This window comes from Acanthochromis polyacanthus, chromosome 17 (genome assembly GCF_021347895.1).
Source record: "Acanthochromis polyacanthus isolate Apoly-LR-REF ecotype Palm Island chromosome 17, KAUST_Apoly_ChrSc, whole genome shotgun sequence".
Taxonomy (NCBI): Eukaryota; Metazoa; Chordata; class Actinopteri; family Pomacentridae; genus Acanthochromis; species Acanthochromis polyacanthus.
In genome coordinates, this window is record NC_067129.1 from 12,971,645 (window position 1) to 12,988,998 (window position 17,354).

The 17,354-nt window shown below is 40.5% G+C and overlaps 1 protein-coding gene across 2 annotated transcripts in view; it reads right to left on the bottom strand.

The window, feature by feature from the left end:
* nrg2a (neuregulin 2a) overlaps nt 1–17,354 on the bottom strand; it is a 71,244-nt gene that overhangs the window by 4,341 nt on the left and 49,549 nt on the right. The window contains exons 4-11 of one of the 2 annotated variants that reach the window (XR_007937049.1): nt 15,356–15,476; nt 11,449–11,507; nt 8,345–8,368; nt 6,550–6,652; nt 6,135–6,258; nt 5,865–5,992; nt 3,993–4,214; nt 3,825–3,904 (exon numbers count right to left, since the gene is read on the bottom strand). Coding sequence is in view for 1 of the 2 variants with exons in the window: in XM_022190511.2 (XP_022046203.1) it covers nt 3,993–4,214; nt 5,865–5,992; nt 6,135–6,258; nt 6,550–6,652; nt 8,345–8,368; nt 11,449–11,507; nt 15,356–15,476 (781 nt within the window). In the remaining variant the exon portion in view is untranslated. The remainder of the gene's footprint in view (nt 1–3,824; nt 3,905–3,992; nt 4,215–5,864; nt 5,993–6,134; nt 6,259–6,549; nt 6,653–8,344; nt 8,369–11,448; nt 11,508–15,355; nt 15,477–17,354) is intronic. The other variant, XM_022190511.2, reaches the window with a different exon arrangement.

The window sequence follows — 17,354 nt, forward strand, 5'->3', positions numbered from 1 at the left end:
ACTAAAGACTGTTAAAAGCTAGTTCTGAGAACCTGCTTCTTACACTGCAATACACTGCAAAGTCAATATTAAGCTTTAAAGACAGCATAAACCCCAGTTGCCCAAATTTGGATCACCTGGATTGTCAGAGCATCAGAAAATTATAGGGCTTTTTGCTAGTCATAATATCATAATCAAAACCAAATGAAACACTCATGTCAATACAATTAAAACCCTTATAGGGTTATGACTGCTGGTGAATCATTTTGGACCCGAGTGTAAAGAGTGTCTGTTTATTGCCTTTATGTAACTAAGAAGCAGGCTGTGTGAGACTCCAGCTTGGGATATTCCCACAACACTGCTGATTCAGCTGATGCAGAAGCTGTCACTATGATGTAAGAGGTGCTTGTTACCTGGAATGACTTGGAGGGGATGTTGGTTAAACAATCTGGCCCTGCATATCAAATCAGTGGTAATGGCATGATATTATTGCATGCATTCTAGCTGTACATTAGTATTGTTGATAGCTTAAAATCCTACGCATATAAAAGGAAAAATAGGCCTCATCTTGTTATTCTAATGAAGTGGGCATTCACTTCAGATACTGCCATATTTCAGTGTTTTTGCTGCTTTAGGCACCTTCTTGTTTCAGTACTTTAATTTTGACTTGGTTGCTTAGTGACTGAAGAGTTGAGACTAAACCTCCAGAATGTATCTTGCAGCAACATGATGTCATATATCACTGAATAATAATTTAGTTTTAGAATTGATCCACATGTTTAGAAGCCTACATCTCTTTCTAACAATGTTTGTAGTCCTAAATGTTATGTTCTTTAAAGCTGCTGTCCGGACTTTCCGTTTGTTTTCAATTTATGTATCATTTTTTAACAAAGCTTAAATGTGTTAGTCTAGTTCGATACTATAATATAAAGTTAGTATAACGCGATATGAAAATTTATTCCTGAGCTCCGCCTTCCTCTCATAGACCCCCATGTTATTCCAAAAAGCGCCGGTTGCTGCCGACCAATCAAGTTCGAGCTTCAGCTTTGTCATGCTGTCAATCAACGGTTACGCGCACAGCAAGCAAGCCCATGCAGAGGTGGGCGAGCTACGCACTATGGAACCGCGCGCACATTTGTTTTGCTTGTGGAGGAGAGAGCATCAGGGCTCAGCAACTTAAAGAAAAGTTACCAATCCCACGGCTTGTCAGGCCAAGAGACTGCAGGACGTTTTTTGGCTCGGGGTGCTCGCGTCGCTCCCCGACCACGGCCTCCATAGCCCGCCTGACGGCTTCGTTTAGATGCCCGACCTCTGGAGGAAGATGTTGGGGCGTCTGGGACATACTCTTCGTCAGAGGAGTCATGCAATTCTGAACTCTAGATAGAAATAAACAATATAACACATATACACGCGTAAATGCACTAAGTTTGATAAACAACGTCATCGAGAGGGATACACGAGTGTAATCACATATTGAAACTTTACTCGTTAGTCCTAGCAGATTCATGTTATTTTGGTATTAGGACAAATTAGACTCAATACAGCATTCTAACGTAATTCCTTTATTATTTACTAAATGTACTAAATGTAGAAGAGGGGAAAACAGCAAAACAGGCCATATGCTGCAGCACTCCGGGCACTTCTCTCATGTACTGCGCGCGTGCACAAATAAAGGGGCGAAATCAGAGGGAGGGACGGTGGGACCAACAGCGTTTTGGGAGACGCTGCGATTCAAACTCCGGACAGCAGCTTTAAGGAGCTGTGGTGGGATTTGGTGGCATCTAGCAGTGAAGCTGCATATTGCAGCCAAATGAAAACATTTTCCATTTTTCCACTGAAATGAAAAATCCTTGTTGGATTTTTTAAAAAAGCAAATAAATGCAAAATGCCCTCTGTAGAGCCTGGTATGTCCATTCTGGGCTACTGTAGAAACATGGCTCTCTCCATGTAAAAGAACCCACTCCCTAGCCACACACTTAAAGCTATGTGCCATTCCTGCATATAGATCCCCCCAAATGTACATACTTATCCTATAAAAATTATTCAGCTAGTAGAACTAAAAAGGCAGGCAGCAGTTGATTTCTAGTTATGCCACTAAACATGTTGACTGGGTGCTTTTAGTCTGCACAACTTTTAAAATAGATACAAGTGCGACACATTTGAAATAGATTTGCTTTCATTTCCAATTTTGATGGTGACAATAAAGGTGGCTTCATAGATGTGAAGATGCATATTTCACAGATTTGAATAGGAGAGACAATTTGGTGACAAATTAAAGGAAAAACTTTAACTGTTGACCCCTAAGTTAAGGTGATCTCGTGGCTCAGTTATACTGTGAAGAACATTTTGCTGGTATGTTTTGCATCCAATTGTCCCCATAGAGAGAAGGCTAACTCCATAATGTTCTGAATGATCACCTTTATCTTACAATGCATCATTTCTATCCTGATGGGAGTGGTCTCTTTTAGGATGACAATGCACAAGGGGTCAATGACTGGTTTGATGAGTATGACAATGGTGTGAATCATATGCTAAGACCTTCACAGTCACCAGATATCAGCCCAGCTGAACACCGTTGAGATGTTTTGGACTGAAATGTTGGACAAAATTTTTTACCACCATCATTAAAATAACAAATGAGGGACTATTTTCTGGAAGAACAGTGCTCCATTTCTTCAGAGTTCAGAGACAAGGCACACCAAAACTGTTCTGGTGGTCCAACATCTTGCTAAGACACTCTGTGTTGGTTTTCTTTCATCTGAGAATGTAACCACCATCTTATTGAAAGATGCCTGCAGAATGTTCATTGCAACTTGGATGTCTTTTTTCTTCAAGCCAAGTTTCCTTGAACTATCACTTCACAGTACTGTTTCTAATGATGACCCATCTGAAATGGACTGCCTCATGTTGAGCATAAAGGTTCCAAGAAGCAAGACATTAGGATTAATGGTGATTCTGACAGCTTCAGGCAATGGCAAATCAAGGGCTGAGTACTAGCAATAGGAATGCGAGATATTCTCAGATTCTCATCACCTAACTAGGCCATAATTTCCTTTCTTAAGAAGAATATGTAGTCTTTTAAGCAAAAATACCAAACCAACTGTTGTAATGGGAGTTGTGTTGATACACAAGAGACCAATCATGCTCCCTAATCCTAAAATTTCCTCCTAGCTCACTGCTAATGCAAGCTTGTTGAGTGATGAATCCTTACTGTGAACTGTATTGGAATTCAAAACATCAACAGTGAGCGGGGAGGGCATTTTGGGATTTAGGGGGGTCACTATCGGGGCCCTATAACAAAATCAGCGAGTCTGTCTCAGGCTCTTAAAAAGGAAGCTCAAATTCAGGTCAGGGGTAACACTGAGTACCACTGAAATAAACTGTTTGAATAAAGAGCATGTGGAAGACCTAAAGGAACATTGTCTAAAAGGAATCTACTGGGTCTGAGCTGTCATGTTCTAGTCATTTCAAAGGAACAGTCCAACTTTTCGGGAACTATGGTTGCTCAAAATCAAATGAGAAGATGGATATCTCTGTTCCTCCAGTACAGAAATATGTCCAGGATAAATATAGACTGATGTGGAGTTGATGAAAGGTATATTTCCTCACTTCTGACAGACTGTTTCTCTCTGTGATGTAGAGTTAAAAATAATGCGTTCTTATGAGACTATGGGCAAGATGGAAAACAAATGCATCTCCCAAAATGTCAAATTGATCCTCAAATTAAATTAAATTAAAGGGAACACTAGCCAATGAGAATTACATACTGGCCAGGGAATAATGTGACAATAGCTGTATGCAAAGAGTTCCCATTGAAATAAGCACTGTTTCTCACTCTTGCCTACCTTAGCGTATTTCATCATCATGTCTGCTGTGTGTCAGTTTCCACTGAGTCTCTCATAGTTCCCTGACTGGCCTCTCGAGGCTGAGAGAGAACCAGCAGAGAGAGGAAACTTCTCAAAATGTTCATGACAAACCCAGTGCCATATCAGCCACACAGGCCTGTTGCCCACCTGTCGCTGTGTGGAGAGTCTCCCAGCGAGTCGAAAGAGTCCCCGTACTGTAGCCCTGGCCGATGGGGGTCAGAATAACCACAGTGTGCAGCGCGGCGTGCCCGTGCCTCCATGCACGCAGGACTGCTGCATTTACTGGTCCCCACGGATGATGACATCATTCCCGGCGAGTCAGAGAGGATACTGTCAGAATGTTCCAGGCTCCATGTCCGCTCCTCATGTCTGACAAATAAAAAAGGTGTTAACACGCACGCATCCCACAGTGTGTGCAAGTGTGATTCTTGCTTTCTATCATTTATTTCAAAAAGGAGTACGCCTTCAGAAAAAGAAGGCTGATAATTAATCTGTAAATGTTTGCAGAGGCGGAACAGTTAACCTATGACCCATCACCACTAAACTCCTCACTTCTCACAAACTCTGATATTCTTCCTTTCTCCTCTTAACTCATATGATCTCACATATAAAATCTTGTATACATCTCTCAGACATTACTCCTTCAGATATACTTAAAGCTACACTAGGCAGAAATCTGGAAAAAGCAACAGTACACCAGAATTTGAAAAAAATGCAACCCTCCCGTTCTATGTCTCTCCCACCACACCAACACAATCCTCAGTCATGCAAAAATAGTCAAACTAAAAGCCAACATTCATCTGTGGCTTCAAAGAGGATTCAAATGTCCATCTAATCCACGGCAACACCACATTTGGTTCTTGTGATGAGTTAAAATATCCCATCAAAGGCTAAATTTTCTAAAGCCGAACAAAGAAGCCAAGGGTAGGTGCATTAGTCTAGTTTCCTCTCAGGCCATTTAAATTAGAATATAATTTTTTGGTCAGCCATGCTAAAAAAAAAAAAATACTGCTTACCCCAGTTTTACAGGACCCGTTTTGCAGCACTTTTCAGCAAATTAATCAAAGTCTCACACCTCCCCCACAGTGCGTCTTTCAGTTTATCAGTTCAAAACACTGCACAGATGGTTCCTTTCCCTATGACTGTATGACTCCTGGGTTCTTTTAAATGAGTTGTTTAGCACTGAAAACCAATTAGCTGCTGCTGCCCCGCCCCCTTCAGGAAGAATATGCTGTCTGTGGAGCTGTCAATCAAAGTTTGACACGGAGGACTATTAGTTAGTTAGGCGTTACATGGAACCAGGGTCGATTTCTTGTTTGCTTGTAAAGCTGGGAGCATAACTAGTTGCAAGTAGGCTTGAGAAATAGCAGACGTAAATGTCTTTGAATCTTACAAGCTTATATTTTGCACATCTAAGTTTATGACCACCACCAAACACAGCAACAGTAAGTTTTCACCATATAGGATGTTTACGCATTAGCTGGACATTATTGGGTCCAGTATTTTAATAATAACTAATAACTATCTGGTCTATGGTTATGTCCCATTTTGCTTTAAACATGCTGCCATACATCTATATGTTCCTAGTAATTTAAGCAAATTCCAATAATTAATGGTGATTCTTCTGTTGTCATTCATCTTTTCTTCCTTTGACTATTTGTAACATTAAAATCCTTCCTGTCTTGTTTACATTTTTGTTTCCTTTCTTCTTGGACTTCTCTCCAAGTAGAAATCAGTCGCCAGCAGGTAGTTCACGCTGCAGGAGCAAAACCCCATTGTTGTGTTTTTATGATTTTATTCTATGTTTTTATGATTTACTTATATCTGTTTGCATCAGCCAATCACAAAAGCCTGTGTAAATGGGCTTTAACAAACATTTGCTGTTTTCAATTGCACCTTATAAAAAATAAAAATAAAAACTTCACTAATTAAGTTATTTTTCTCACTTATTAATATTTAATACAGAATATTTAATTCTGTATGAAGGTACAGGTATCGGAGCATATGGTGCATTCTTACCTGTGAGTTGATGAATGGGCTCGTGTGGAAGAGTTGTGAGATCTGGAAGAGGCATGACTGGCAGGGAAGGATCCCTCTGTTGCAGGCCGTATGACTCGTTCAGTTGCGGGGACATTCTTTGATATGTACTGTTTCCAACAAAAATGGGTTTGGCAGATGGAGAAATGTGGGGGGAAAAAGACCAAAGTTGACTTTAGAATCACAAATACATTTGGTGTACATCTGTGTTTGTGCACTTTAATAATGTTAGGAATCTGCTCAGAAACTTACATCTACCATCGGGATTTCCTCTGGGCCGGGTCCTGGGTGATTGGGTCCGTTAGCTAGGCTACGATTGGGATGTTCTGGACACATGTTTTGTCGCAGATGATTGTGCATCTTCTTTCTTTGTTTCCTGTTGAGCAAATCTAGGTCATTTTTTTTTCAGTTTTTTGTTTGTCACTTAATATTACACTTTTTTACAAAATGTAAAAGCCACATTAATTATTTAAACATATCTAATGATATATACAAAGACTATATTTTAAGGCAGTAAACACAGGAGTCTGTCTAATGCATGTTACAGGCAAACAGTACACCAGCAGCTTGAGTGCACACTAATCATTTTTTAACACGGGGGTAAAACGGCTACATGTGACTACATGTCCAAAAATAATGAGCTGATCCATTTAACAGCGGGACTTACTTGGTTTTGCAGTAGGCAACCACACACACGATGCCCACCACCAACAGAGCCACACAAATACCCGTGATTGTCAGGACTCTTTTCTGGTAGAGTTCCTCTGCCTCTGTCAACATCACACCCACAAATACACAGACGCACCCACACACGCAACACAGAGAGATGACAGGAAAGAAAAATTAGCGTCTTCAAGGTGGCTGTGGTTCCAACTTTTCCACTCTACATCTACACGCCTTTTTTTTTTTGTTACTGAATCCTGAGCAGTATGAAGCTTCATCCTCCTTCCCCTGACAATTCACACTCAAACCTCTCCTCTCACATATTCACTAATGCAACAGCTGCTGCTCCCAGGGCTGCAGTAAGGCGGCGTAGGTCAGGGTAGGGACTCAGCAATAGTTGACTTATTTATTGATTAAAAAATGGTGTAATTCCAAATTATATATGATTCTATGGTGGTTCTGACCTTTATTTAATGACCAAAACCTGCATTTTGTGCAGTGTTGCATTACATTGGAATTGGAAATGCCAAATGTTCCAATTATTCTATTTTGTTAAGTGACCAACAATCCTATTTACTGTAGAAGTGTTCACCTACTCAGGTATTCAGTAAATACAATGATAAGATCTTACAATAATTTACAAAACAAATGAATTTTGAAATGAAATATCATTAATACGAAATATGATTGATGCTTTTCCTTTTCCAGAGAAGAGCCTGTGTGAGGTAGAGGTAGATGCTTTGTGTTTTGTTTTTTTTCCCGCTGGGGAAAACGATGGAGCAAAGAGGTAGTGTGTTCCCTGATAAATAATGCAATAAAAATGAATTGAACTTGTACAACTCCTTCCATCTGTGCTTTCCTCCTTTCATTCACCAGCAGCCATTTTACATCAGCATACCAATTTGTGTCAAGCTCCTGACACCATAAATAAATCACTGAAGTCAGTTTATTTTTAGCAGCATACTGGGTAGTATTTCACCAATAGTGTTTATTATCTACCAACAACAGAGAAAATGATAATGATTTTGGTATATGAATCCAATGCTCATGGTCCAGGAGATGAATGTATATGTATAATCTGCATTGTATCCTCTCAACCATCACACTGTTTTTTTTCTGAAAAAGGTAGCAGAAAACAAGAGCTAACAATCAAAGAAGATGGAAATAGTGGCAGACCAAAGGGGAAAAAAACTGTAGGTTCTAAAATTAGCATTACATGCTCACATCACAGCATATACTCCTTAAAGGATTATTCTAACCAGCAACACAGACATTATACTTTATAGTTTTAATTTACATATCAGCTACACTAATGACGGGGTGATGTAAGAAGCATGGACAAGATCACACATAAAGGAAAAGAAAGAGACGGCATGTCAAAGAAAGAGAGATCAGCGGGGTTGGGAAGATAGAACTGGATACTAAGGAAAGACATCTGGCAGCTTCAAACATGACACATCATGCTTGTTATAGATGGAATGAGGAACCAAAGTTCAAAAGGGAAAATGCTCTATCATGAGTGAGACGGAAACTTCAGTTAATGGTACTTTTCCATTGCACACGTATGGAGGTGGAGGCGATTACATCCATGTTAATGATGTTTGATGGAGGATCAGTTGCATCCACTCGAGAGTTTGTCATTCTATGAAGTTACGGTATGATTACTTGAGCGGTTGATTGGTTAATCGAGGGACAATATGATTCACAGTTCACACCACAGGCGGGACAGGAGCATGTCAAAATGACGGACATGCCACTAGCTATGCTAGGACTGAGAATCAAAATGTATTGTTCCATACCCATAAATTCAATCCCAAGATGCTCTGCCATTGCAGAGGGTTGAGAGGTGGAAGAAAGAAAAACAAAGACCAGATTAAGAGAGTGGCACCTTCTAACATAAAGTGGAGTAAACACAAGTTGGCATCACAGCAACTGAGACAACAAACACTTGTCAGTAACTGTCAAAACGACATGGTCAGTAACATCTAAGACAAGACACCAACATGCAACACACACGTCAAACCGCACTGCACAAAACCATACATTGCAGTTGTGTACATGGCTCACAGCTACAATGCTTTTAAATGTAATTTCACGTTGATTTCTATGACTAATACACTCTAAATAAACTAATGTAAGCTCCTCCGGTGTGGATTGTCCCAACACAATGTTTTTGTTGCTTTCAGGTTTTCAGAAAGTCTTATTTCATTACATAACCAAACAAAGTCTCCTAATGGGAATAGGATATTAGGCGCATAGCAACTCTCATTACTACCGTATGGGGAAAATATGCGTCACCTGCAGAGATTACCTGTGCTTTCAGTTTTCTGCTTTCTAAAAATGCTACACTGTCGGTTCCCTGACACACCCATCACATGAACAGGCAAGTAAAAAGGAGTGTATCTGCACTGTTTTGGGATAATCATGCTGAATAAGAAGAATTATGGCTGGACTTTATATTACATGGCAGACTGAGGCCAGAGGGAGGTTGTACCAACGCACTGAGTCCATATCTCTGGCAACTCGCCTTGCTTTGCTTGGGCTAAGGCAAGTCCCAGCTGTTCTTATGACAACATGCTCTTATTAATCCAAGCCCTTATGGCTGAGGAGCAGAAGCCATCCTCCTTCTCGTCTGTATCTCGTGGGGATGGGAGGCGCCCCTCCAGGAGGCGGGTCTTTAAGTGTGGAATGAGTGTGTGCGTGTGTGTGTGTATGCGTGTGTGTGCACGCACAGGGGCCTAGTCTTCAAATCTTGATTTATTCCCCTTAATTGAACATAGCGTCTGAAATGCAATGTTCTTTCTGTGCTAGCGTTATCATGCACAGAGGGCAGTTATTTTTCATTTTTATGTGGCGTATGTCTTAAGTAGGATTGCGTATTGTCTTAACATTAGTCTTGTTAAATCGCAATGTTTTCACTCTGCTTTTTAAATCTGTCTCCACTTAAGCCTACAAATTATCACTTGAACTTAAAAGCATGCAAACCCCGATAATCAAAGGCCGCTCTGTGTTTGTGTAGCTCGGATGAGAACATTGATGCAGATGCACAGCTGCACTGACGTTAAACAGAATGCAGGAAAAGTGAGTGAGCGGAGAAAAAGGAGCTCCCACACACCACTGTCTGCTCTGCCAAAAAAACAAGTAATTTCAGCACAGCACATTACGACTTAATGTGAGATGAAATTACTTGTAGTTAAGAACGGGGCTTTCTTGCATTCTTCCCTGTGCCAGCATACAACAAACAGCATGTGTGAAGCTCTACAAGTCCGACTGCAGGGATGAGACTCTGTGGGCAGCGGAAGGCAGCTCCAAAAGGAGATGCAGTTTGTTATTTTCTAAATGCGATGTTTCATTAAATTGCAACCATATGGGCTTGCAAAGACATGACACTGACAAATATGCAGTAAGATAACAGGAGATGCTTTGCTATTACCCAACATGAATTACAGGCTTTGTATTTAATTCTATATTGTTATTATACACTGTTATTAACCTTGTATATACAGGGTTTTAACTTTTATTTATACCAAAGTCAAGCTACACGAGTTCTGATGTTTATGTTTCATTAATGCCAAATCAATCAGTACTTTCAGTAAAAGTAATCGACCAACAAGTAACAGTGACATGTAAACAATGAAGACTGCATTAACGACTTGCTTGTCTAAAGAAGCATGACTCCAGACCATGTGGATAGCTTTTAAAGCAAAAGACCTTAAGGGCAAGATCTATCAAACCATAGCCCTCCACACAACTTCCTCTAATCTGAGTATAATTCTGCAGTTGATGGATGTGTTTGCTGATGTTGCCGTGTGGAATGGTGCAGGCTTGACTTCTCTTACTCCAGGCTAGCAAAGCTGTTTGACATAGCACTCTAGTATTGTGTGTGAACTCTACGCCAAGGACATAGGCTGTGAGAGCACCATTTTGTCGCGGTGTGCATTTGCAACGAGCTGCAATTTCCTGATTGTCCTGGTGTGCACCTAACAATGTTCAGCGTGTTGTACAGACTGGCTGTGATCGAAGTCTTCGGCAAGTTAGCAAGCAGTCTGAAAGTGGAGCACATGGTAGTTTTTATTTAAGCCTGCATGTGCATGATGAAAAGAGGAACAATAACTATTAAAATGTTTGTTATAAGTGATTGGATGATTGAGAAATTCTGGATTATCTTCAAGATCAGATCAAATAAGACTGAAAAAGTGAATGTTTGTCATGTTGCTTCATGTTTCATCAACTGCACAGACTGAAATTCTACATTTACTATCTTGTGTGGAATGCATAATAAAAGCATCTATTAAACAACAAGAGACACTTCGGCGTTGAGCTTAAGCCGATTAAATTTCTTCAAATTTTGACTCTGAACAAACATGTCATTGTCAGTTAAGCCAGTGCACCCAACAGATTCAATCTTTTGCCATGCCTATGAGTTGATTCTAATTGGTCAGGCCTGGCTTTCCATCCATTGATCAGCTCTAGTAGGATCATACATGCTTGCATGTCAGCAGCTGATTGCAGACATGATTAGTGAGCGAGCTTAACATTTTGTTTTAGTAATTATTTTTGCCATTAGACCGTGTGGTTGCATGCAGCTAACTATGTGCAAATCAAGTTGCACAAAGCATCCAAACACAGAGCTGGACCTGTTGCTCTCAGACTTCCTATGAGCCCCTACTCTGAGAATGCACATGCAAAGCACTGCAAGTTAAAGGGCACACAATATGCACATGCTGACAAAACACAGTAACAGACTCTGCTAATCTATGCCAGCTTGTGAATGAGTCATCAGAGGAGACACAGACACAACGATTAGGTAATAACAGGAAATTAATGCAGTCTCTCTACACCCAGCATGCACACATGTCACAAAGACAGTCTGACAGAGTGACAGAAGAGGAAATTGACATACGGTAGAAACTGGCCATAACGTAGGTTTGACAGCGATCACCAGTAAAGTCATTTGGACACCTGATGGGGAGAAACAAAGCCACAGAAGGAGAGGGAGGAGGAGGAGGAGGAGGAGGAGGAGGAGGAGGGTGGGTGAGTGAGAGAAAGAGAGAAAACAGAGGGAGAGAGGGCAAAGGGTGGAGTGAAAAGGAGAGTATGCATAAGAAGAAGTGAGAGAGGAGAGAGGAGGGAGGGAGGGTGGGAGGGAGAGAGAGAGAGAGGCAGAGAGACACAGAATTAGAACAACAGCACAACTACAGACAGCAGAAGCAGAGTGTTCCCATGGATGACACCACCGTGAACGTGGTGTAGTGCACAGCTCATTGCGTGTTGACCTGAGAAGGAGAAAGAGGAGGAGAAAGAGGAGGAAGAGAACTGGGGGAGGCAGCAGGAGTCCACAGAGGCAATCCAGTGACAACTGTGTCTCTGTTCTCAGCTGCTCATAGCAAGTGAACATACTTTTGAAAGGATTGGGCATGTACAACCGCAGCGGCTCAGTCTGCAAGCATCGTGGGCCGAAGTATCCGTCCGGACATCTGGGAAGGAGCAGACAAGTGTTATGAAAAGGAAAACAGAGAAAGTGAGGTGCATTGTAAATTTCATGGACTCAAATCCCCCGGCACGTATTGCTGCACGACGTCACACGTCAAATATATTGCATGCAGATCAACAAAAGAAAACAAGAGAAACAATAAAAACCGCAACCAAAAATGATCCACAGTATATTACAAAAAGATAATAAAAGAAGACGAAGGGAGGGAGGACAAAAAAGTAAATGATATACTGCATAATAATAAAATAAAGTCAATAAAAGGCAAGTTTATGACAAAACAGTGTTTAAATGATGTTATAAAAGGTAATATATAGACTTTGGGGCCTTCGATAGTTCTCGTCTTTTTGTGTCGTTCATGAGTACATGGAGAAAAATAACGCATGTGGAATGTGGCTGGGGAGAAACCATGAATTGCTTTAAATGTGATCAATGAATCAATCCAAGTATCTCGTGCAATGAAGCAGAAAATTGGGTAAAATGGTTTCTCTCTCTAGGAGCCTGTTGGAATCCTGGTAGGTGTTTATAGTCTGCAAATGTGATAGTTTTATAATCAATACCACATTAGAGTGAGGCAAAGTACTCAAATCAGGAAGAAATAAATACAATCCCAAAACTCTGTTTGCAGCTAGAGAAGAAAAACAATGAACGTGTAGATGTTTCTCAGTGGGCAAACATGACTGGACAGCTTGTTTACTTGAGCTGTGAAACATAACTTTATGTCAAGACTGAGATTTTTTTATGAGTAGATTTAGATTTTCGTAACCAAGGACAGATTATCATCACCATCAAGTGCGCTGAGCCTGAACATATTTCCTCATTATAATCCCATTCGGAAGAGCAGTTGGTCTTTGAGGGCCACCGACATTCCACTCGCAGCCACAACTAGACCACCAATCCAACAAAGGTCATTGCTGGTGATTTACTAGTTTCACACAACGCCTCCCAGGAGCACCATAACATTCATCATTAAATTACTCATCCTGAGTGATGGCATTTAACAGGGGGATAGCACCACCTAGACCAAGGAAACTTGGCTGGAAGATGAAAGAAACAAACTGTCACCACATCATTTAAAAATCAGAAGAGCTTGCATAGATCCACAGTGGTGCATAAAATAAACATGTGCCATTTAGATATGAAAAAAGCATTTTACCATGTGTTGTGAGGCTGGGTGTGTTCTTGAACATATTGAACTGCATATGCAATAAACGTCCACAATCTTTTCCATAAGTCCCAGAGAGAAGTGATAATTGGTCTTGTTTTGGGAAGACATTATTTTTCTTTTTCCCGTTCATTAAAGACTACTAAAGCACTTTTCTTAACCTTTATAGAACTTAAACAATCTACATATCAATCATTTTGTCATATGGCAGAAAAACTCATCTGAAACAAAGCAAGAAAGCTTTGCATGTTGAGCATGTTCCTAATTGCTCAAAAGTGAGGATTTGCTGCTTTAAATTGTACATCTTTGAGTTTTGAGCCTGTAGTCAGATGAAGAGAGACAGTTGTGTCATATTAGAAAATTATAAAGAGGTTCTTCAAAACGCGAGTTCGGTATGTCAGATGTAAGATAAAACTCCAGTTTTAGCTCATTTGTTTTTTTTGTTGTATCAATCTATTAAAATAAGTACAATTATTTTACATTTTCCTTGAAAAAAATACATCCTTGTTTACGCTTTTAGGTAAAAATGACATCAGATTTTAGCAAATTTTTACCGTCTGTATGCTTTTTTTTTTACCGATATGCTAAATTTTATCTTTAAATGTATTTATGAGGAGGAGACCCGAAGAGGAAATACAGTGAGTTACTTACTTCAGGTCATTTATTAGCCTCACCTCTCCCTAAAACAAAGTTTATACCTCAAAGTGAAGGAGCTGTGCATGAAAGTGGGCCTAGCTGTCTGCAGGACTTGTTTAGCCGGTGAGTAATACCCACTGAAGCCTGGCCTATATTGAATGAGATGGCTGTGGGGCAACAAATCCCTGCAGGCCTTCACTGCATTATCCAACTTTTCTGGACCCATGCCCCGGCCGTGAGTGAATTAGCTGCAGCAATTGAGTTATTGCTGCCTCCAATTTGTACACAGCGTATTGAACGGCTGTTGCAGCCATGTCCTCGTTGCTTGTCGAGCGTTCTTTCTTTGGCCAACTGGGCACAGAAGCCTCTATATCAAACCAGCCAGAAGACTTATGTTATGGAGACATGTGGTCCAACTGAGCCTGCTATATCATATCTGACAACCATGACAGGGAATAGCGTGCATACATGTATTTTGTGTTGTAAGTGAACTTATTAGGTTGCTTTAGTTGTAACTTATACAAGTAATGGTTGTTTTTATTACCATTTAATCTAAAGATAGTTTTCTAAATGTACTGGTAAATCTTTAGATTTACATGATGTCAGAAAACATTGAAAAACTGTCAATTACAGTTTTAAATGTCATGTTTTATCTGAACTACAGTCCAATACTCTGACAAAAAATGACAAAAAAACGGTCAGAATTCACATTTAACAAGCTGAAAATGGTCAACATTTTGCACTTTTGCTTGTGTTTTACTTTCCTGATGATCAACAAATTGAGTTGCTTAACAAAATGCTCCATCTTCAACTACAAAAACCTGCTAGTCTTTGAAAAACAGGGGAAAAAACAACAAAGAAGAGCACCTGTTTATGCAAACTTCTTATCATCCCAAATAATGTCTCTTGACCTTAAGTTCAACACAAACTAAAATGTAAATGTCAAAGGATAAAAAAGAGGTTGTTTCTGTGATAATGTCAACCTGTTTTCTTCCTGAAAAGCAGAGATACATGGTTCCTCCAGCGCACTTTACACACAGGTCTTGATCCCCTCTGCCAAATGTAAGCAATGATTCTATTTACCTCATTGGGGGCCTCTAACAGGCATAAATATTTGCTCACTACTAAACCAGTGACTCATGACATTTTGAAAAGGCTTTTAATGTGCAGCCCTCCTGTACACTAAACACGACTTAAAAGGATGAGCGCACACCACCGCCTCGCTCCATTATTAGTGTTAAAATACACAACAGGTGGGTAGTTAGGCAAACTGGCAGCATTTTCCCTGTGATGTGTTGCTGCTGCTGCGGCTGCTGAAAGAAAGAAGAAGGGGGAGGGGGGGGGATCAAGCCATATCATGAAAACAAACAGCAAGATAAAAAAATTGTAGTTGAGCGACATTGCTACATCAAAGATGACTTTTAATCTAGACTGTATGATGGCACATCTCACAAGGAATGGAGGTTGAAAATGACATTTGTTTAGAAGAAGAATCCCAAAACAGAGGAGATAACTTACTTGCAGGAAAGCTGATTTATACCATCGATGAAGTAACAGTCGCCGCCATTCACACAGTAGGCCTTCTCTGTGTCGTTGCATCTTCTGGCGTGGCCTGAGCCTGGAGATAGGGTCGTGGTTACTGAAAAAATACAGAGGAAAAAATAGAGCATTAACACCAGCAAAGGATGATTTAAAGCCAAAATGAGGAAACACCATTATAAATGGCGATAGATTTTTATTTAATGTGAACTTGCTTGTCATTTCTATCAGTATAATACTTTCTCTGTAAGCTTTATTCGTATTATACACTTGTATTTCCACAAGGACTCTTAGTTTTCCATCCACAAATGTAATTGTGTCTCTAAGCAGTGTTGACACTATCTGAAGAAGTTCTACGAGCAAAGATAAATATTTCCCTGACATAGCGTAGGAGTTGTTTATGCGCTGACTCAGGTCCTTGGAATGGCCCAAAATGTCATGTATCTGCACTTAATCCCCCAGACTGAATAGATATAATATGTTTGGGATGAAGTCTGCTTATCAGAACGAAAATAGGGACGTTTGAAGGAAGAGGAGTGCTGAGAGAGCGGCACCGTGGCAGGATTGGGCTTGAGCAGGGAGGAGTGAGCTTCACATGTCAGATGTTGACACGTGATTGTAACTGCGTACCTGCTGTCAGAAGTTGCAGTTTGCTGGTGGCGAAACTTTTGCAACAGGAAGAATCTTTACAACTACGACACATTAGCTTCAGCAACCTATAATCTGCTGGCTCTTACTTATAGGAGACTGTTTGACAGCACAACAAGTTTTCACAACTCCCATTTGTTCGAACACTTATAGAGTATCTCTGTCCTCTACTTGGGGAAGCGTGCTGTTTTGGTCAGAAGCACACTTCTGGTCTGGCTAAAACAACAGAGGTTAATTCCCCTGCTAGTTAGCATAACAAAGCAAACAGATGACATCAGTCTGAGCTTCACTCGCCAGTGTGAGTTTGAGAAGAACATGAATAAGTCAGCAGTTTGTCAAGTCCAAAGACAATAGTAGAAGAAAGACTACAAATGGTTTATGTTTTATTAAAAGTAATTTCCTCTTAAAATGAGATGTCATCACTCTGACATTACTTTTCAACTTAAACACAGCTCTGGTGGACATACAATAGAGGTTTTCTACAGCAAACATCCATCCAAGAAGACATAAATCTGTAGCTAAATTCAAATGATGAGATTCAGAACTGACAAGTCATTGTTAGAATTTTTAAAAGGGTTATATTTTCTGTCTTATTCACAACCTATCATGTAACCTATTCCTTCAAATGTTTCCAAAACAGCACAGCATCAATCCACGATCACCTCCAAATTTTCCAACAAGTGTTTCCAGCTTTACCAGTTAATCAGAAATACTTCATTGTCACCTGACCTCTAGCTCGGAGTGCTGACGTGTAAAACAGCTCATAAAAAGATCAGACAAAGCTGTCAGGAAGCGAGAACCTGAAAACATTGTAAAAACCTCCTACGCTCAAAATAGAAACCTTGTGCAGACTTCAACTGTAAAGCAGGCAAAACAAAAGGCGGCAAAACAGGCTGCATAGATGTCTATATAGGGCAGCAGCCTGTCCCAGAATGCATCGGTGGAAGGGAGGGGAAAGTCCTGGACAGATCATCAGTCCTCCGCAGGGCGGGCCGACACACCGACAATCACACTCGCACATAATCTTCAGTCCACCTGGCTTACATGTGGGTGGACTGTGGGTGGAAAACAGACGACCCAGAGAGAAACCCACACAGGGAGACGGAGAACATGTAAACTTCACACAGAAAGGATCAAGGCTGATACCTGAACCGTGGACAAGATCTGCTGTCAAAGTTTATTTGGCTACTGGTCATGCCAAATCTGTTTCACCGTGCGCTCTTTTTCAGTCCTCCTTCACAGAATCCTCGTCCGAAAAAAAAAAAAAAAACACTTTTCAGGGACCTAGTTTAGCTTATTAACGCCCCAAATTAGCTTACCGCAAAATCTC